Consider the following 21,829-nt stretch of genomic DNA (forward strand, 5'->3'; position numbering starts at 1 on the left):
AACATATCACTTTCCTCTAGTTCTTAAATGCTTCCACCCCCAACCCCCACTATCATGATCCCAATTCTACCTTACAAATCTGGCTAGGCCAGAGGTTGTACACTGGTACAGATAGGAACTGGAAACACAGGGAATCCAGGACAGATAAACCCCACAGGACCAATATTGAGTGTAACCAATAAGGGTATAAGGGGAAGGTGTGGGGAGATAAGGGGGAACTGATCACAATGATCTACCTATAACCAACCCCCTATCAGGGGGATGATCCCTTCAGGACCAGTGGTGTGAGTGATGATACAGGGAGGATGGAGGGAGGGTGGGGTAGAAAGGGGGAACCAATTACAAGGATCTACATATAACCTCCTCCTTGGGGGATGGACAACAGAAGAGTGGGTCAAGGGAGATGTCGGACAGTGCAAGATATGACAAAATAATAATTTATAAATTATCAAGTGTTCATGAAGGAGTGGGGAGTGGGGAAGTGGAGATGGTGGGGAAAAATGAAGAGCTGATGCCAGGGGCTTAAGTGGTGAGCAAATATTTTGAGAATGATGAGGGCAATGAATGTACAGATGTGCTTTACACAATTGATGTATCGATTGTGATAAGAGTTGTACGAGCCCATAATAAAATGATTAAAAAAAGGTGACTCTTTGGAACGCAAAATTATAGAAAAGCATCATTGAAATAGACAAGCACACATCACCACATTGAATCGGAACTGAACAACACCACCCCCCTACATTTTCCCAGCCCACTCCCACTGGCCTTGGCCTGAGGTCATCTGTTTTAATATCACAATGGAATGCAGGTTTGTAAGTGCCCTTAGACTCCCCCTCTCCCCTTATCAAGAGAAGCTGTCTTTCAGGGACAGGAGTGTCCATCTTCCTCACCCACCCACCCCCACGCCCCCAAAGGAGGACAAGCTAGACATGAAATCCAGGAATGGGATCAGAAACCAAGGCGCCTGAAACTTACCTAAATATGCTTTTGTTTTACTTCTGTCAATACCACTTAGTGATATATGTATTCTAACTTGCCTTTTCTTCTGCTCTCTGTATTCTGCCCTCCCGGAATGATATAAACGAAAATCGGCCAGGGGAAAAGGGGCTGCAGTCTGGAGAAAGGTTCCCTTTGAACATTTCTGCTGCAGCCCAGGCTAGCCTGATATTAAAAAAGACTTCAATAATTCTAATTGGACATTGTAGTGGTCTTTTATCTGAACCCACATCATTAATACCAATCACAAGTAAAATTGTGCTGACGATTATCCAACCATGGTTGCAGCAGTATATTGACAGGGAGCTTCCAGAAATTCAGAGTGGATTCAGAAGAGGATGTGGAACAAGTGACATTATTGCTGTAGTACATGGATCTTGGCTGAAAGTAGAGAATGCCAGAAAGATGTTTTATAAACTATGCAAAGACATCTGACAAAGTGGATCATAACAAACTATGGATCGCCTTAAGAGTGGGAATTCCAGAACGCTTCATGGTGCTCATAAATCAAGAGGCGGTTGTGCAAACAGAACAAGGGGATGCACCACCGCATGGTTTAAAATCAAGAGCGGTGTGCACCAGGGTTGTATCCTCTCACCATACTTATTCAATCTATGTGCTGAAAAATAATCAGAGAAGCTGGACTATGAAGAATGTGGCATCAGGATAAAAGGCTTATTAACAACCTCGCAGGCTGAAATTGAGAAGGACTTGAAGCACTTGCTGATGAAGCTCACGGATTGAAGCCTTCAGTGTGGATCACAATTCAAGGTAAAGCACCCCCAAAGCCTCACAACTGGACCGACAGAAGCATCGTGATACACGACACTGCAGTTGTCAAGGGTTTTGACTTGTGGGACCCACAAGTAATTAGTGCTTACCCCAAGAATGCAAAGCTACTTAATTACTTTTCTATTACTATAATTCACCAATCAACAGATTAAAGAACTAACTCATGATCTCAATCAAGAATACAAAGGCATTTGACAAAATTCAACTCCTACTCATGATTAAAATCATTGAAAGTAAACTAGAAGGGGATAGGCCTTGAAACAGTTCATTCTGGTTTAACCTCCTGATGGGAATTTGCATATTCCCAGCCCAGATGTACCCAATCAAAACCTGCAGTTCAGCAAGATCCCCACCAGGTGAGCCTAGGTTAAGAATGAATACAGCTGGGGATCAGTAAGAATCATCTGGGAGCCTTGTTAAACTGTGGATTCTAATTCAGAATATCTAGAATGGAAATGAAGGTTTTCAGCAGTGGGTCTTATCAGAATGAACGGGTTCGAAGCCTTGCCTGATAAAGGGCATCTTAATTGTTTCAGACATATCATCATCAGGAGGCACTAATCTCTGGAGGAGGACATTATGCTTGGTGAAGCAGAGGGCTAGCCAACAAGAGGAAGACCCTCAGTAAGATGGATTGACACAGTGGCGGCAACAATGGGCTCACACCCAACCCTTGTGAGGACGGTGCAGGACTGAGCCGGGTCTTGCTTTTGCTGTACTCAGGGCCCCTCTGAGTTGGAATGCACCACCACCACCCAAAGCATATTCTTAATAGAGAAACATCAACAAAGGAAATAAGGATGCTTAACATTTCTATCCAATAGCATTCTGGAAAGGCCTAGGCAGTCAGTATAGTAGGATAAAAACAAACAAAAAAGCCCAAGACACAAAGTCACCATCATTCACAATGATCCTTTTTTAGAAAACCCAATAGATGTTATTAGAATCAATAAGATTCCCCAGGTAAACCACCAATACATAAAACATGAAGTGTGTTGTCACCAGCAATAAGCAATTTTAAATGCCATCATTTGAGCGATAACTAGCCCAGAGGGCGAAGCTGGAATGGAAGCCAAGGTCTCTCCCTGACTCTCAGTGGTGAGAGGACCTCACAGAGAAGCTACCGCGCTTCTCTGGTGTGGTGTGGTGTGGTGTGGTGTGGTGTGTGTGTGTGTGTGTGTGTGTGAGCTTCCATAGCATGAATGCTTCCCCCACTTGTGTTGATGCCACCCTGAGAGGGAGGCCCAAGTTGGGGAGCCTTCTGGTGCCCGAGTGGGCAGCCAGTTTGCTCAGCCTGCAAGGAAAGGCTCACCATTGGTAGGATGGAGATGTGGAGAGAGGCAATGGTAACGGGCTTTATCTTCTTGATCTGGTTCACCGGGGGTATGATTTCCACAAGATTCATCTCCTTGTTGGCTTTCTCCCCCAAGCAAATCTGAGAAGAGTTGAAACAGACAGAACTATCTCACCACACGGAGGGCAGATGGGAAAACCCTGTTCTTGTCTGGTAGGACCGGAGACTCCCACCCTCCTCTTCTAAAGGGGGACCCAACCCAGTTCTTCCTTCCTCACCTGGGGGGGGGGGGCGGGGGCACTCACCGCAGTCAGCAACAGCCTACAGTCGTGCTTCCCCTCTATCTGGGGTCTGAAGGTCCAGGTTGGCATCCCCTGATTAAGCTCACAGCCTGGGGAGGGAGGAAGGGGAGTGGGGCACGGAGGCTCAAGAGAGGTGCTTCCCCCCTCCTTTCCGGCCCTCACTCAGCCCCCATGCCCCCAAGTGCAGGCTTTGGGGACAGATGCTGGGGCATTGTCCGCCTCTGTCTGGTGAACTCACCCCAGAGGATGCTGGTCCCCTTCTCAGACCCGCTGCTGGTGCTCCATCGAAACATGCTTCGGGGTGCAGAAGCTGGGGGTGGAACAAGAGCTGTAAAGAAGGGGAACCCGCTCCCTGAGACCGCCTGGCCTGTGAGGGGGGAAACTCCTAGACGACCGGCACTAGCTGACACACCGGTGGGAGGATACACAAACCACACACAGAAGCACGGATTGAAAGGAGGACCAGCTGGTGGGATCTCCTACCACCCCCTGCAGAGAAGAGCCCCGGAGAGGGCGTGCCATCCTTACAGGGTGCTGAAGGAAGGGCTCTCACGAGGGTCTTTCTCTGCCCCTCCGCAGCCTGCGTGCTCTCAATCATGCCACTGGTCCTTCTGCAAACAATCCTCCCGCGAGGGCTCCCACCCCAGGCTCCTCGGCCGATCGCAGGCATGATTAAGAAGCCGGGCGAGACCCGGAGGTGGTTAATCAGAGAGCCCCTCCCCTCGCCCCTCCCCCTGGAGGCCGTGTGAAGGCGCCGATTGCTTGGCGCCCGCATCCGGGGTGGGCTTCTGGTCTGGGCGGTCTGAGTCCACACTCCAACTTCAAGGTCTGGGTGGGGCCGCGAGCACGAGGCCCTTAACAAGCGCCCAGGTGAGGCTGCGCTCGCTGCGAGCAGCCCTGCGGCCACCCGGGGGTGCGGAGGAGCTCGACGTGGTCGAACCCCTGGTGGCGCAGGGGTTAAGCGCACAAGGCTGTGGGGTGGAGCCCTGCTCCCCTAAAGATGTACGGCCTTGGAAACCTTCCGGGGGGTGGGGGGCAGTTACACTGTAATGGATTCCTGGGTAATGGGGGTTTGTAAAACCTGCTCTCTCCTCCCAAGGACAGCAAGCTCCGGAGCGGCAAGCGGGGCGAGACGCTGCCTCTCGCGCCTTGGGAAGAAAGGCCAGTGTCCGGTGAAGGACCTCAAGCGCGGGGAGATGGAGGGGCCGCCAAGGAGGGGCAGGCCGTCCATGAGATGGATGGACAGTGGCTGCCATCACGGGCTCAGGCATTGTGAGGGTGGTTCTGTCGTGCTCGGGTCGCTGTGCGTCAGAACCAAACCGAGGATGGTTCTAACCACAAGAAGAATGCGGTGCCTGGGTTATGCGTGAGGGCAGAGGTTGGCGGTTTGAACCATCGTAGGGCCAAGGTTTCCAGCGAGGAGAGTCCTGCGTCCATTTCTTCTGTAGCGAAGCGTGTTCAGGACCGGGTGGGGTGGAGGAAGGGACTGGAGAGCCTGGGTGAGGGGGAAGACCTTGGCATGGGCCGGTGACTTTAACAGGTAGCACTCGACAGGGCTTCCGAATCCACCGCCTCCGCGTGATTCCGCCTCAGAGCCACCGGAGATGGGGTTTCCGAGGCTGTCTGTCCTAACCGGAGCAGGCAGCCTCATCTCTCTCCAGGGGAGCAGCTGGTGAGTTTGAACCACTGACTTTGTAGTTAGCAGTCCTTCCGACGCTTCCCCAACTGCGTCCCAGGGCTCCTCACAGGGCCAGGGCGTGAGCAGCAGGAGTTTCTGTTAATCCACCCCCTTGCAGCTCTACTCATCAATCACCAGCTGGGGAGTCAAAGACACAGGGAGTCCTCTCATTGCCTTCTGACTTCAGTCCGTCTGACAACCTAGGCTTCGACGTCCTTTCTGGCACTTTGATAAGAACTTCTGCTTTGCAGGAACCAGCGTTTCCTCATCTTTTTAAAGTCAACTGGGAGAAATAACTTCCATACAATAAAATGCACCCGCCTTAAGTGAATAATTGGATGCATGTTAACAGCTGTCTTTACACATAGGCGCCCCAGGGTGGTGCAAATTACCATGATTGGCTGCTAAGGGACAGCCTAGAGGTTTGGGGCTACCAGGAGGTACCTCAGAAGAAAGGCCTGAGGATCCACTTCTCAAAAACCACCATTAAAATGCTGTGAAGCTCAGGTCTACTCTGGCACACCGGAGTGTGAGTCAGAATCAACTCGATGGTAAATGGTGGTGGACACACCCAAGTAGTTATTGTCAGTCCTGGAGAGAAAATGATAGACATCTCATCCGTCCCCAAATGTCTTGTTTCTCTCACAGTCATTTTTCTTCCTCACCCGGCTAAAACAAAAAAATTGGCCTAGGCCAGCTTTCTGACTCTTAAGTACAGCCCGCTCTAGAACCTCATGTGTGGTGATAACCTTCTTTGGCGCACAGCAGCCCTGCAGGTGCTGTGGGTGAGGTGAGGGCTGCCAACCACAGGCTGGTGCCCCACAGGATTAAAAGGTGACTGCTCCAGCAAAGATTGAGTCATGGAAACTGCCTGTAGGGCTGTCAGGAGTTCAAAATTAGATTGATGCTGTGGGCTGGTTTCGGTTTTCTTTTCCCAGAAAGTGAGATTAAACCCCATAAGGTGGCCCGTTCCTTTTTTATTGTGGAGCAGTATTCCATAGCACTGTGCTTCCTTCAGCGGCAGCTGCGGATGGACACGTAGGCAACAATGAATAAAGCTGTCAACCATTGCCTTCAGAGGAGTGGTGCCACGCAGCCAGTTCTTACTGGTGCACCAGAACCCATGCCGTTTTGTTTTGTGTGTGTGTCAAGTTTGGTGAACTGGCTATTAAAATGGCACTTGTAATCAGGGTTCTCTCTAAGGTGGGTGGCTGCCCTGCCGCCCCATGTGGAAATCATGGGTTTACACTCCTTATTCTTTTTTAATGTTCATCTGCACAATGGTATATTCTTTTTTTTTTTAACATTAGGGGCTCATACAACTGTCATTCCAATCCATACACACATCAATTGTGTAAAGCGCATTTGTACATCGTTTCTCAAAACATTTTCTCTCCACTCAAACCCCCGACATTAGGTCCTCATTTTTCCCCTCCCTCATGAGCCCTTGATAGTTTATAAATGGGTATTTTGTCATATCTTGCCCTGTCCGACGTCTCCCTTCACCCACTTTTCGGTTGTCTGTCCCCCAGGGAGGAGGTCACACACAGTTCCATGTAATCGGTTCCCTCTTTCCTACCCATTCTCCCTTTACCCTCCGTTTTGCCACTCACACCACTGGTCCTATAGGGCTCATCCATCCTGGATTCCCTGTATTTACAATGGTATATTCTAAGCACCCGTAGTATTCTTTATTCTGGCCATGGGTATAAAAAATTAGACAGAACTCTGCTTGTCATATTTGTTTATTGACTTCATAAAATCATACTTTTGATGAAATACTACAGTTTTATTCCTTTGCATGTGTTGCTTCAATAAACAAATATATAACATAAAAAGTGCCAAACGACCAGACATACACATTCATTTCAGGTTTGTGTTACGCTACAAATTCTCACAAGATATAATTATAATTATGAAATTCCTGAAACTGTTCAAAGAGCTAAAAATATTGTCAGAATTAACTGTTGTAAGTTCAGCAGAAGTGGAAAGGGGTTTTTCAAAGATGAACATATGTTCAGAGAAGTCACCTGTTTCTAATATATCAAACACGATGACTATGGTCTAATTGGCCTACCTCTAAAGGAATAGGATCTTACTCTTACAGTGAAAAGATGGTTTAGGGATGAATCACACAGCCAATGTTGCTCAGATAAAAGCAAGGAGTATTTCAAGTGAGGGTGCCAATCAAGAAGCAATATGGTACCTTAAATAAGTTTTATTGTTTTTTGTCAGGTATTTAATATTTTTAATATTGTCAAACTTTCTTATATGACAGTCTAGTTTTGTGTTACCTCTTGTTCTCATTTAAGTATTAATTGTATGAAATAATAAAATACCTTTTGGTGTATCTTTTTTGGGTACTTATAATGGCCATTAGGGCAGAGAGCCGGTTGTTAAATTGTCTGAATCCCACTATTGGTTCAGAGTAAGCTTTTGTGTGGTCGTTTGTTTCTCGTAAGTAAATACTCAAAGTGGGATGGCTGGATCATATGGTGAGTGTATATTTGTTTATACAAAACTGCTAACGGTTTCCCCAAGTGGTGAAACCATTTCACATGCCCATGAACAATAAACCAGTTCCATATCTTTGAAGACTCGCTATCATCAATGTTTGTGCTGCACGCTATTCTAGCGGACATTCAGTGCAAGGCTTTCATGTGTTTCTCTGGTAGGTAGTTATGTTAGTTATCTTATCGTGTGTTTATTGCTCACTGGCCTATCTTCTTTTGTGAATTATTTTAAAATCTTTTGCCAATTTAAAAATTAACTTATTGCGTTGTAGTCTCTTTATTGTAAGTTAAAAATATTGCTATAAAATCAAAGACTCCTTTATTAAACAGTAATAGGAAAATGTGAAGCCTTCCGTCTAGGTCTATACACTTCAGAAGGTGGTTGCTTCCACCTTTCTAAACCTTCCCTGAAGAACCCTGTGCTCTGTGATGGCCAACAGGGCCATTTGGGCGTCCCCAACAGACTCAAAGTGTGCTCCTTGGAGTGGTCTTTGAGTTGAGAACGAAAGGATGCTGGAGAGGCAAGAGGGGCGGTAGGGTGGATGGGGCAAAGGCTTCCCAGCAGCAAAGTTCTAGTAGGGCGGCCCTTGCTTCCCTCGAATCAAGTGTGTCGCTGTGAATAGGAAAACTCCTTGGTGAAAATACGCTGACCTTTTTCCTCACCAATGCAGTTTTTCTATTTCCTTAAAACTTTTTCATAAGCTCCAGCGACTGTTCTGATCCTTTTGAGAAAAGATTGTTATGATTACCTGGGTAAATGACATGGGGGTGGGAGCATAGCTCACAACCTCTGGCTTCCTTATTGCCATGAGACGGCAGAGGTCAGACCTGCCTCCACCCTCCATCCTCCTTTACCTGTTCTGACCGTTCCTCCCAGGACACTTGACTTGTATGACATGTTTTAATGGGCACAGAACTCACAGACAGTACTCACAGTTGAGGGGGTTTATTAGGGAAGGCAACAGGAAACCATAACGCAGGATCAGTAAATAGTAAGCATAGAGTCGTCAGTGCACAGTAATACCTCTCCGCTCTTTCCATGGGTCAGGAAGACAGCCTGAGGCTCGGCTTCACAGCTGCATCATCTCCACACTGCTCCTCTGTTCTGTTCTGTTCCATGGTCGCCCTGCCACAGCCTCTGGTCTCGACTTCCACTACTTCAGGCAAAAATCCACTAGTGGTTCTTTTTCCAATGGTTCTAGGATTTCTTTCTCCTCTGGCTTCTGAGATGGCTCATTCTTATATGGAGGTGTGGCTTTGTCTTTCAGCAGACGCTATCTCCAAAGGAACAAAGGGTTGTGATTTGAGTCATGCCCTCTACTAACGTGGAGACTTAATCCTGTGCATTAGCGTGGCACCAAACTCCCTCAAAAATGGGCTATGGACACAGGCACAGTGACCAGAATTTGTAATCTATAAGGGATGATGGCTAGAAGGGCCCTATCAATTAACGACATCGCATCACCCTTTGGAGTCCCAAGAAACAGACACCGTAGCCATCTGACTCTTCTGCCTTGAATTTAATGGCTCAGCAAATCAATCCCCTCTGAAGTCACTGTTTTGATTGAACCTTGCTCTTGAGATATTGGTCATGCCGATCCATTTCTAATCACAATTCATTCCATAAAAGCATCTTCATTAGCCTTGATCTTGCTTACAAGATTGCTGGAAATATCAACTCTTTGAGGTAGCCGATCTTCATGCAACACTTTGGGCACCCAATCCAACAAGCCCAGACTTGCTGAAGCCAAGTTGCTCGCTGAAAATTGCACCATGTACAGTCCCAGCTTCAGTAGCTGTCACTTCTAGGGTGACCCACCAGTTTCTGGGCTTTAGCCACAGTTACTGCATTTATCGAGGTTGACCATCTTCCCTCTCTTGGCTTATCTTTGAGGTCTTCTCCACTTTCAACACTTAACCCATCTAAAAACTTATTTTCTGTGGAACAGCATTCCTATAAACTTGTTGCAAAGCTTTAATGGTTTGCACAGATGTCACTTGAGTTTTGTTAAAGTGTTTTCATTAGCTCTGACCTCGATTTTTTTTTTTTTTTACCATAGCACAAAAAGGATCCCTTTTCTGAAGCTACTCTCATGAGACTAAGACAAGTGTAGTGCCGAGAGAACTTACCTGCAGCAATCCATGGGTCGAAGGGATGTGTTTAAACATGTTTTGCTTGGAATAAACCTGTGCATATAAGAACTTGAGCCCTCGCAGCAGTACTTTTTAACTTATTCTCCCGTAAGGGAAATAGTGTGGCTTTGGTTCCAGACCATCTCAGTAAAGCGAATATTGCAATCAAGGGAGTCACATTTGTTTGTTGTGTTTACATGTCTATTAACAGCAGTCTTATCAGCATTATGAAAAAGTCTGAAATATTGTGGGAACTACCAGTACGTGGCACAGACATAAAGTGAGGACACTCCACTGGAAGGCACTTGCAACCGGGCTGCCACAAAACTTCCATTTTTGTTGTGAAGTGCAATAAAACAAAGCTCAATTAAGAGCTATGCCAGTATACAGAAATACAACTTTTTGGGGGTGAGAGGGATATAGACCTTGTATTGTGATTTTGCCAAATTCTTTTATTAGTTTTAGTAGCTCTTTTTGATTCCAAATCATGCCATATGGGAATAAAGGCAGTTTTACTTCTCTTCTGAACACATGCTATTTAGTTTTGTGCCTCAGGTATAAGGCTGGACAGAAGCAGTAGGAATGGAGATCCTTGTTCTTGATCTTCAGAGAATATCAGTCTTTCCCCATCTGATATGCTGCTGGTGGTAGGCTCTGTACAGGTGTCCCTTATCGGGTTAAGAGTGCTTCTCTCTAATCCTAATTTACCTGGCATCTTTACCATAAATGGGAGTTGAATATCGTCAAATGCTTTTTATCTACAGAAATGATCATTTCCTCCCCATTATGTTGAATTGCTTTGAATTTTGAACCAATCTCACAATCCTAGGATAAATCCCACTTGCTCAAAATCTGTTATCCTTATTGCATACTGTTCTATTTTATTTGCACATATTTTGTCAAAGATACCTACATCTATCTTAGTGAGGGGTATTCACGCTCCAATGTACTTTTTCTGCTTTTGACAGCATAGAATGAGTTGATAAGTGTTCCTTTCCAACCTTTTAAGGATTTGTGTGATTGTTATTATTTCTCCTGTAAGAATCAGCTTTTGATGTCTCTTACGTGTTCTGCCTACGAGAGCAGGGAAGGGTCTTTGGCTCCGAGTTCTGTTCAGGTTCACCAAGTGCTTTGCTGTCTCTATAGGACACTTACTTCTATGCTACCCCATTCCTCCTCCTTATTCAACCACTGCACCACCAAACCCTCTCCCTTTCTTTAGTTTGCTTCCTCATGAACAACTTAAAACTTTAGTCCCAGGATGATTCTTCTTTTTCCAGGATGATTCTTTGTGCCTGCCTGAACCCTGGCTTTCCTCTACAGTTTTCCCCTGATGTAGGTTTTCCCATCGTTGCTTCCAGACCTCATGGTTAGTTAAGCAGTCCCTCATCAACCGCTGCTCTCTGGTTTCGTTCCCTACCCCTTCACCGAAGATGCTCTTGCAAATGTTTTCAGTGAGTGTTGTCATCAGTCAGAAAGGCACAGGTCACAGTGTGGAACAAACAAGCCTTTATCTCTCAGTGGCTTGAAGCACAAGAGGTTTATTTCTCACTCACGTCACGGTGTATGCCAATATGCATTGGTCGTGGGACTCTGTGCTTCTGTGTGTCTTGAATTGGGACTGTGGAGGCTTTCACATTTATCCAGCAAATTATACACTAGCTTTCAAAGTACCCACTTGGAAGTCACACCCATCACCTTCACTAACATTTTACTGACCAAAGCAAGTTGCATACTCATGTCGAACTTCAAAATAGGCCAGAAGCAAAACTACCATTTTCTTGTAAGCAGAAAGTCTAAAAGTATCCGATGAACCGCCCTAATTAGTACCCCAGCTCCTAGCATTTAATTCTAATGGACGTACACTTAACCTGTGGTGCCTGATAAGAGTTCCTCACTGCCCCTCAAGTTCATGCGTCTATTCTTTGTCCATTTCTTTTGCTAGACATGCCTCCCCAGCTTTCTGTTTACACTCTTCTCGGAACGCAGTGCCTGGTGGACCACATTATCTGCTAGTCTTCCTCTGCCTGGGGGGCTTCTCCCTCCTCCCCTCTCCAACCCGATCTTCCTCTTTTGCTATCTAGCCCGGCAGCCCACCTTATTTTGGCAGGCAGGCAGAATCCTCTCCTTTACTCTCCGAACTCACCTGGTCAAAGTCCTGTTGTGATCCGATCTCCTTTAATATTTCTCCACTCTCACCAGAGTCTGTCTTGACTCTAGTATTTATTAGTCGATCTCTTCACATTTATCGTCCCAACTACCCGGCTGCAAGAGCAACCCACTGTGAATGGGTTGACTGGGTTGCTTTGCAAAGTGGTCTTTGGAAACGTTCCCGTTTGGGATTAAATTCCAACCACTTGCCGCGGAGGCAGCAAAGCGCTGCGCCCTCGCCCCACACCGAAGACTGCGCTCCCCACCAGCCACCCTGCCAGGAGAGGACAAGGCATTTCATGCCTTTGCACCCGAGGCCCAGTGCCTGGGTGCTTTCTGCCTCTTTCCGACGGGTTAGTTCAGTCAACGGCTTGGCCTATTTGAGTGGCCCGCCATCACGCTCCCACAGGACCGCGTGCGGCTGGTCCATCGACCGAACCCCGTCCTCCACGCCTAGAACAAGGGCGCTATGGTTACCGCTGTGGGGACACGATGCACGTGGACCGGGATTTTACGGGCACTCGGCTCAACTCAGGCCTTTCTCAAGAACCACCTCGTAGGGAAACAGCAACTTCGCCGCGTATTGCCTCACGTCGCATCAGCCGAACTCCGACTGCGCCTGCGCAGGGCGTGAAGGCGGGGCAAGCGCGGCGCGCGCAGACCCGGCAGCAGCGTCGGGCCGGTGGGAACCACTTCCGGGAGAAGGGGCGGCGGTCCCCGGCTGCGGCGTGCTCGGGCTGTCTGCGGGGAGTTCAGGTTGGGCCGGCGAGGAGCCCTTTCTCCGGCAGGGTCTGGGGGAACTAGAGTCTGTCAGTGGCCAGGCCCTTTCCTGTGGTGGAAGCCTGCGGCACAGACGGGAGTTTAACCACCCTTCCCGGTCGGCGGGCTCCCTGCAGGCGCCTTGTCCACACGAGCTGTCACTCCTCCTTCCTTCCCCCACAACCTCCGACAGGCACGCTCCCCACGCCCCAGAAACGACAGCCTTGCCGGGGATCGCAATCTTTGTCAACTGGCCCCGAGAGGAAGAGAACACATTCTGGCTGCAGAGACGGGCGAGCGAAGCGGAACGGACAGCTACACCCGTCTGCTCGAGGGCTGCCACTGCCGCCACTTTGTGGCTTCGCTAATTTGTGATGCGCTCTGTGATACACGCCAGGTGTTAATGGGCGGGGAGCTGGTTTTCAATGGCATCAGTTGGTCTTCCGAACAATCCCTCCCCGAAACCATTCAGACGCGAGAGGACTGAACTTCACAGTATTGGAGTTTTCTGGCTTGTAGTGCTGCTCTTTCCCGTTCACTTAACTGCAGGGAATGTTTATCAGATTTAAAACGGTGGGGCTTGTACAGACATCAAATCCAGTGTCCATTGGGCAGCTTTTATCCTGGGACTGTGGTTATCCTTCAGACCTTGAACCCAAACATGCGGAGTTGCTTGATTATTTCCATAATAGGGTTTAGGAGATTCCCACTGGTCCTTCGTCATTCCTTTGCAAACTATTACCGAGCTGGTTTGGACCTCATGCTTAAGCCTGTTAGGAGTGGCCTGTCTTCATGGCTGTAGGGGAGATTAAGTATCTATGTATTAAGTATCTATGGAATAGATTTGTATTACTCAGGGCTCTTACCCACCAAGAAATAAGATGGAAATAAAATTGCCTTGCAAATTTGATTTTTTGTTTCCTTTTCTGTTGCCATATAAATACTTGGTGACTAAACATAACTGAGGACAACAGCCAGACTGTCCTTCCTGAGATAGGTGAGGGTTTTCTGAGGAAGGGGAATATTGTTACTCCAAACTTGATTTCATCTATTGCCTGATGTCCCGTTGTCTGAGAGCCGATTTCTTTAATTGATTCATCATTCTGAGAACACTGGGTGGCCAGTGATAACCAAGGCAGATGGACTTAGAAGGCAAGCTACAACTACTTAGATATTATCTAGCATTTAACTGGCAGCTGTTTGATTATGACTAGTAAGTGCATTTTTATCCTTTCAGATTTCACTAACCACAAGAATTAAGTTCAAACCTACCAGTCGCTTTAAAGGGAGAAGGATGAGGCTTTCTGCTATTAAAATTTACAGCCCTGGAAACACCAGGGGGCAGTCGTACTTGGTCCTACAGGGTTGCTGTGAATCAGTGTTGTTTGCAAGTTCCCTGTAACTATTTTTTTGTTAGTGTTTGGCACTTTGGCAGGGTAAATGTTAACAAAAAGTCTAAAGGTGTGGGGTTGGCTAAGAGGTGTTTTAGTCTAAGTGCTCTCTGCTCCACTCACCCATCCAGAGGAAGGCCTGGTTTACAGCTTCCTTCATTGTACAGACAAGAAAACCTGTGGAACAGTCCATTCTTTAACACCTGGGGTTGCCAGGAGTTGAATTTACTTAACTTCATGTTGCACCAGGCCCACAGATATTTTAGAAATTGTTCTGTTTCTGTACTTGGTTGAAATCTCATAGGGCACTAAAAATATTTTTCACTTAGGAGAAAAAAATTACCGAGAATAAGGCCTTTGTCCCCCCTGGTAGGGAGGTGTGCAGAATGTTTTTTCCTTTGATAGGTTGTCCCTTAACATTAGAAAGTTGACAATTTTGCCAAGTCCTCACTCCTCAAAATCTAAGATTAAATTGTGACTTACTTTATTCCTTTCTTCCTCTGCCTAATTTACATTTTTAACTATTATTTGAGCTCACCCACTAAAAGACTTCATATATAATACAATTTCATAATCTACAGTAAAGAATGTAGTGAGAGGTGTAGTTTGTGTCCCACTTGTGTGCCAGTTTGTTGTACTGTGGTGTCTTGTGTGTTGCTGTGCTACTGGAAGCTATGTCGCTGGTATTTCAAGTACCAGCAGAGTCACCCAAGGTGAAAGGTTGGGCAGAGCTATCAGACTAAGCAGAGACGATGTAGAAGGAAAGGCTGCCCGCTTTTGGAGGAATTAGCCACCATCAACTCTATGGGCAGCATCAAACCATTTTTAGTTACTGAAAAGAAGCGGAACACGAGACAGTGGTCGATGATGCCTAGAATGCACTCAAATTATGACGGATGAAGAAAGCGGCCGTCTCAAAGTTGAGCAGACCACAATGACCTGGGAGACGGCCATGGCAGCAAAGCCGCTGGGACTGTCATTGCTGCTGCTGAGGCACGACCCAAAGTGAGAAGAGCGCCAACCATCACTTAACAGGAACTTGGAAGTTGTTAAAAAAATGAAATGGAACACATAATGATCGACATTTTAGGCCTTAGCTGGAATGGACTGGTATGGGCCATTCTTAATCAAAATCATATGGTTTACAGTGCTGGAAATGATAACTTATGCAGCAATCACAAAAGCTAGTGATACAGAAGTTTAAGAGTGCTACCTACCGTCTTCAGTCTGAAATGTATCAAAGAGTCAATCAAGATGCATTGATAATTATTGGCAATTGGAATGCAAAAGTTGGAAGCAAAGAGGAAAGATTAACGGCTGGAAAATAAGGTCTTGGCGATAAAAATGAAGTTGGAGATTGCATGATGGGATTCTGCAAGACCACTGAAAATTTGCTACAAAAGGTGACTCACTATACATGTGGACTTCTCAGATAGAATCCGTAGAAATCCAATTGACTGTATCTGTGGGAAGACATAAGAGAGAAGCTCAGAATCAGTAGCTAACACCAACCCAGAGCAGAACTGTGGAAGAGACTATCATCAGTTACATGTGAGTTCAAGTTGAAATTGAAAAAAATGAAGTAAGTCTACAAGAGCCAAAAGATGAACTTGAGTCCATCCCACCTGAATTCCCGATTTTCAAGAACAAATCAAGAACAGGAGACCCGATGAGCTGTGGGATAACATCAAGAACATCCATGAAGAAAGCAAGTCACGAAGACAGGAAAGAAAAATTCCAAGTGGATGTCAGAAGAGAAGCTGGAACTTGCTCTTAATCATAGAGTAGCTATAGCAAATAGAAGGGCAGCTCAAGAAGACAAAATACAGTATAATGAAAGGTGCAAAGGCCTAGTTAGAAGGGCAAAAAGGAAGAACATGCTGAGCATATTTTATCTTTGAAAGATTCTATGAGCAAAATGTTGCATGGTGCAGGAAACATCAAAAGATGGAAAGAAGTCACTACAACAAAAAACTAGTTGACATCCAACCATTTCAGGAAGAGCGCACGTGAGCAAGAACCACTGGTACTGAAGAAGTCAGTGTTGCACTGAAAGCATTAGTGATGAACGAGGCTCCAGGAACTAAAGGTTCACCAATGGCCACGTTCGAACAAACTGACGAAGCGCCAGACGCACTCGTTTTGTGCCAGAAAATTTAGAAGACAGCTATGTGGCTATTGAACGAGAAAAGATCCTTATCTGTGCCCATTCCAAAGAAAAGTGACCTAACACAATGTTCAAATTATAGAACATTATCATTAATATCACACGCAAGTAGACTTTTTATGAAGACCATTCAACAATGGTTGCAGTACATTGACAGGGAACTGCCAGTTCAGGTGAGATCCAGAGGAGGGCAGGGAACAGGAGATACCATTGCTGATATCAGATGGATCTTGGCTGAAAGAGAATACCAGAAAACTGTTTACTTTTTGGGCTACGCCAAGGCATTCGACTGTGTGGATCATAACAAACTGTGAACAGCCTTGACATGAATGGGAATTTCGGAACCTGTACATTAATCAAGAGGCAGTTGTGTGAGCAGAACAGGGGAATAACACTGCATGGTTGAAAATCAGGGAAGGTGTGTGCCAGGGTTGTGTCCCGTTACGTTATTCTTACTGTATGCTGAGCAGATCATGGGGCAGTTAGGTTGTATGAAGGATGCGGCATTCAGATGATACAACCTTGCTTGCTGAAAGTGAAGAGGTCTGGAAGCATTTGCTGATGAAAAGCAGGGATTGCAGAACTCAATGTGAAGACCAAGACCCCCCAGCTGGACCAGTAGGTAACACGGTAAACGGAGAAACGCTGGAAGTTGTGGAGGGTTTTGTCTTCTTTGGACCCACAACCAATGCTCATTGATGCAGCAGTTAAGAGACCAACAACGCCTAGCTGCTGCGTAAGACCTCTTTGAAGTGTTGAAAATCCAGGAGGTTACTTTGAGGACTACAGTATGACTAAAGGACCCAAGCCATGGTATTTTTATTGCCTCATATGCATGTGAACGTTGGTCACTACATAGAGAAGATTGAAGAAAAATCCATGCATTTGAACTACGGTGTTGGCTTAGAATTGAAAGTATCACAGAAGGTCTATCTTAGCCAGAATGCTCGTTTAGAGGCCAGTGTGGCAAGACTGTCTATGTACTTTGAGCATGTTAGCAGGAGAGATTCACTTCCTGGAGAAGAACATCATGCGTGGTACAGTGTGGGGGCGGTGACAAAGGAAGGCCCCTGATGAAACGTATTGCAACAATGGGCTCAAACAACAACTGTGAGGGTGGCCCGGAGCGGGCAGCGTTTCCTTCTGTTGCACATGGCTTCCCTAGGAGCTGGAACCGACAGTAACAATACGAACACGTATTCTGAGTCAGGAAACCAACTAAAGACAGTCTAATGCATATGGTACGCAGGATAGTCCAGAAACTTCTAAATAAACGTGTTTTGACTGAATAAAATCTCCCACAGGATTTATTAGGAATACAAAGTATAAAGATAACCGGGTTTAACATTAGGGTGAATTACAGAAATTAACCATTTTTGGCCAAAAACGATGTCTCTTTTTCCTATGCCCCCCTCGACATTGCCAATCACGGAGAGAACAGCACTACTGCTTGAGTCACCTGATGGGATACGGGAGACTTTTCATTAAGGCACCTCACTTGGATCAGACCACTCTCAAGGCTGGATTTATGCTTCTTTGATGAGCACCCTGTCTCTGGAATTATTGTTCAGAAGGGAGCTGGGGGAGGGGAAGCTCTTCTCCCATCATCTGTGAGAGCTATTTTTAGTCTCATAGGGTTAGAATTTTAGGTTTCTGGAGCATATCAAGTAAACCTCACGATTTTCTACTTCTGTCAAGCTTAGAGAAGAAATTTGACTAAGATAGTATGTTTTGCCTTCTGGCGTAGATCTTTTCTTGCCTTTGAAATAATTCAGAAGTGGGATGGTTCCAATAGCATCCAGCTGACTAGAGACCCGATCAGGACAGTAGAACATCTGCATGAGGCAGACAAGAGTGGCACTCTCCTCTCGTTCAAATCTGTGTTCTGGTACAGATATTTATGTGAACCCTAATGCTTCTCAGTGCTCTTGGCTTCTGGACTTCAGAGCAGAGGATCAGTAGTCGTCCCTGTGACCAGAGTGTGGCTTTGCTAAACCTGGGCTGTGAAGTGTGCAGAGTAGGCCGATGCACCCACCTTTGAATTTGTTAGGGTCTAATGAGGAATTCTGGCCCACATCGGAGATGTCAGAGCACTGATAAAACAGCTTTCTTCAATGCCTAGTCCTCTGCTGGTAGTCGTATAACATGGAAGGAAGTTTTAAAAAGACCAGAAAAGTAGCTCCTTTTTTACAGCTGCAGACAATAGTGTGTGAGATATATATAATATTTTCAAGGCAACGGAGTCAGACTTGTCCAAGGAGAACAAGTTAATCTTGTAAGGTTGAGGGACCCCTGCTATCCCCAGGTTAAGAATACACGTCTCCCGTATCTTCATGTGTTTGGAGTTAGACATGTCCCTGTAGAAACACTAGACTTTATTGCTGAAACCAGGTCAGTAGAAACCATTGAAGTTTATTGGCGGTCACAATGCTTACACTGTATGCAGCAAACACCCTTACAAGTCTATCTGCAACCTGATCACGCAAGATGGGATTCACCACACAGTCGCCAGAGAAGTGGGGGTGGGTGGGGGGTGGGGGCGCGCAAAAAACCCAACAGACTCGTTTCTTGGAAAAATAAAAAGAAAACCTAATTCATGAGTGTCCCATGGGCAAGAGCTGAACTAGAGATGCGTACAACTAGCAGCAACAATTGTGGAAAAAGTACAAGGCAAATAGCTTTCTCCATTAATTTTCCTGTGTAGGTTAATTTTTTAATATTCAAAACATTTATTACGATTTCCATTTTATAAAAATGTATATTTTTTTTAAAGAGGTGGGATGTTAAATACTTCATGCTAGGCAGACCTTGTTATTAAGAACCCCCTCCACTGTAGTCACTTCCTCCAGTTCATACATTCACGAGTGCAGGGCATATATAAATATCCACACACACATATCCACACACACTGCCTCAAGGGCTGGGGAAGACTAAAAGTTATTGGCCACACACAACCAGGCCTCTGATGAAATCGTCCCAGATGTTGAGCTGCAGAGCAACTAACTGGCTTACTTCTCTGGCCTCCACCTTCTTCACAGAAACCAAGAACCTTACATTTATAGGTTAAAATTGGACCTTAAAAGCAAGAGGCATCTGTCTCAGGGTAAAAGTGGGAAAGAGGATGACCATCCTAACCCCAAAAACTTTCAACTGCAGTTGTTTGCCACTGCAAGAGGCCAGGGGACCCAGGGCAGCGTCTGTGGTAAAGGGGGAGGGGCGCTGCTCCGGCATGGCTTAGAGTTCCTACTAACAAGGGTTAATACAGTAACAGGAAGTGATTAATTTCTGGGGTGAGGGGAGGAAAGGGCAATAAGAAAAAATATACATTTGGAATTTTAATTTTTTTTGTTTTGTTTTGCCTCTCTACACTTGTGTCAACTAAATATATCTCTGCATTTTCACACATCCTTGTCCAGTAAAGCTTCAGGCCACCAGAATACACATTTTCTTCACTCGCACACACAACCCCTCACATCAGCATTGATGCACTAGACTCTGTAAAAATTTTTCAGTCACACTTTTTGTTTTAAACTTGAGTCAATATAAACCTTGTTCAAAATGTTATGAAAAAATGTACATGTTTATACAAGGCAGGTTGTGGCAGGACACTAGGGGCTCTCTCCCCCTTGCGTGGCCCCAGGAGGAGGGGGCTGGAGTCTCATGTATTTTTGTCTCTATCTCCTCCCACCACCCTTCCCGCCCAATCCCCCAGGAACCAACAGTGCCCTGCCCCCAGTGAGTGCACTCACACCCCTAAGCCCTGGGGAAACAGCTAGTTGACCATCACCATCTCCCCCAACCCCCTGGAGGAAGGAGCCAGGGTCAGCAGGGCTCTCTCCTTGGTACTTGTTCACCCCTCTGGGGCAGACCAAAGGGATGCTGCTCTGTACAGGTAGAGTCCCAGGAGGTGTCAGCTCATCATGTCATTGCTATTCACGCCATAAGTGGAATTCTTCATCGAGTCGTTGACTTCTCGGCGGAATGCTGACAGGTTCTGGGTGAACCTGCAGAAAGGATGCATGTGGGTTGGGGGAGTACTGTGAAGGGAAAGTGCTTTGCCTAAAATGTTCTTAGCAGAAGTAGCCACCGAGAAGCATAATTCAACTGATGGGCTGTGTTTCTAAAGTCTGTTCTTCTCTGTCTTACAGAAAAAAAGGGGAAGCTAGGCTAGTTCTGTCCCCTTTTCTACCGGATCACTTCTTGGCAGTTCGAAAGCTGTTAAATCTGGGGCCTTGTGCACCATATGGAGTCAGGGCAGCACAAAAAGAATTTGATCCTGGGCTACAAAGAAATTGCTGGCTCATTGACAGAGGTGGAAAGTCACCTTCACCAAGTAAGGCATTCAGAGAAGGAAGCTGTATTACCTCTTCTTAATGCCTTAGGAGACCAATGGCTTACTGTATTGTCCGATACAGTAGCCATTAGCCCATGTGGCCACTGAGCACTGCAACACTGAGAAACAAAATTTACCAACAACGCTGCTGCTCAATCCAGCTACTGAGAAATGTTTTAAGTAGGTTTAGAACAGCTTCAATATGGAATCTGTCAAGTATAAATCTTATGACATCTAAATGCAGATGAAACATTTCTAATGAAAATTTAGCGTTTGAATTGAGATGTGCTACAAGCGTAAAACACATCCAAGACTTTGAAAGCTTAGTACAAAAAAGGAGTTTACATTCTGAATTATTTTTATATTAATTACACATTGACAAAGTAATATCCTAGACATATACGTGGGCTAAATGACATGTATTAAAATGAGTGTTGCCTATTTCTTTTTATTTAAACGTGGCTCCTAAAAAAATGGGAAACCGCTTATATGGCTTGCTTCTGTATTGGACAGCATGGCTTTAGGAGGTCTCCAAATCTGGGCATACAAACTTCCAAGACTCTCCTTGCTCTAATAGTTTTAAACATAACAAATGTCCAGGATTTCTTGGTAGGACCCTGTACACTCACCTGTCTCTGTTTTTTGTTAGAAGATTTCGCTCGATGCCTTCCATCAGGTTTTCGAAACACAGATGCATAGCCTGTTGCTTCTCTGGTGGTTGGCTGTTCACGATACTGTTCCTTAGGTCAGAAAAATACTGTGGGGCAGGAGTGAGACAAAGGGGAGGAGGAGATGTGAAAAAGCAGCTTGCCCTCCATCCGCTGCAGGATTGAAGGAAATGTTCTTCTCCAAGAGAGCCTGTATGTAGATTGAAGACTTCTAAAATTTTATAATTAATTTAGGCAAGTACTTGCAGGAACATCCCTCTATTAAAAAAAAACAAACCCTGGTGATGCCATGGGTTAGGGTTGGACTGCTAATCCCAAGATTAGTTCAAACCCATCAGGCTCTCAGGGGAGAGAGCGGAGGCTCCCACAAAGCCTTACACCCTGTGGAGGGTTACCACGAGGAGGAATAGACTTGCGTGCAATGGGGCTGGGTACGCAATGGGTTTAAAAATGTTAAGTATTTAAAATTTTAAAACCCTTAAGGGTTATCTGTTCCAAACCCTTCTTTTATAGGAAACATGAGTCCTTTTCATTTATTTCTGTTAATGAACAGCAGTCTGGAATTGGAACGTAGCAATTCTTGAGCTTTAAGTATTACTCTCTCTCTCCTTTGAAAGCACACCCTTTACTACCGTCTAATTCCCCCTTT

At 45.8% G+C, this 21,829-nt stretch overlaps 2 protein-coding genes across 3 annotated transcripts in view; both read right to left on the minus strand.

Moving 5' to 3' along the window:
• The window catches only part of NPM2 (nucleophosmin/nucleoplasmin 2), a 19,660-nt gene extending 15,611 nt beyond the window's left edge, over positions 1 to 4,049 (minus strand). Inside the window, exons 1-4 of the mRNA XM_045286888.1 lie at positions 3,916 to 4,049; positions 3,626 to 3,697; positions 3,391 to 3,476; positions 3,104 to 3,226 (exon numbers count right to left, since the gene is read on the minus strand). Of these exons, the coding sequence (XP_045142823.1) occupies positions 3,104 to 3,226; positions 3,391 to 3,476; positions 3,626 to 3,697; positions 3,916 to 3,985 (351 nt within the window). The 5' untranslated portion in view covers positions 3,986 to 4,049. The remainder of the gene's footprint in view (positions 1 to 3,103; positions 3,227 to 3,390; positions 3,477 to 3,625; positions 3,698 to 3,915) is intronic.
• Positions 4,050 to 18,571: 14,522 nt separating this feature from the next.
• XPO7 (exportin 7) overlaps positions 18,572 to 21,829 on the minus strand; it is a 101,600-nt gene continuing 98,342 nt past the window's right edge. For both annotated transcript variants that reach the window (XM_004707580.4, XM_045286665.1), the window contains exons 27-28: positions 21,142 to 21,269; positions 18,572 to 20,183 (exon numbers count right to left, since the gene is read on the minus strand). In XM_004707580.4, coding sequence (XP_004707637.2) covers positions 20,090 to 20,183; positions 21,142 to 21,269 — 222 coding nt within the window. In that variant the 3' untranslated portion in view covers positions 18,572 to 20,089. The remainder of the gene's footprint in view (positions 20,184 to 21,141; positions 21,270 to 21,829) is intronic.

Source organism: Echinops telfairi, unplaced genomic scaffold (genome assembly GCF_000313985.2).
Source record: "Echinops telfairi isolate 266 unplaced genomic scaffold, ASM31398v2 ScPeMD7_9;HRSCAF=40, whole genome shotgun sequence".
In the NCBI taxonomy this organism is placed as follows: Eukaryota; Metazoa; Chordata; class Mammalia; order Afrosoricida; family Tenrecidae; genus Echinops; species Echinops telfairi.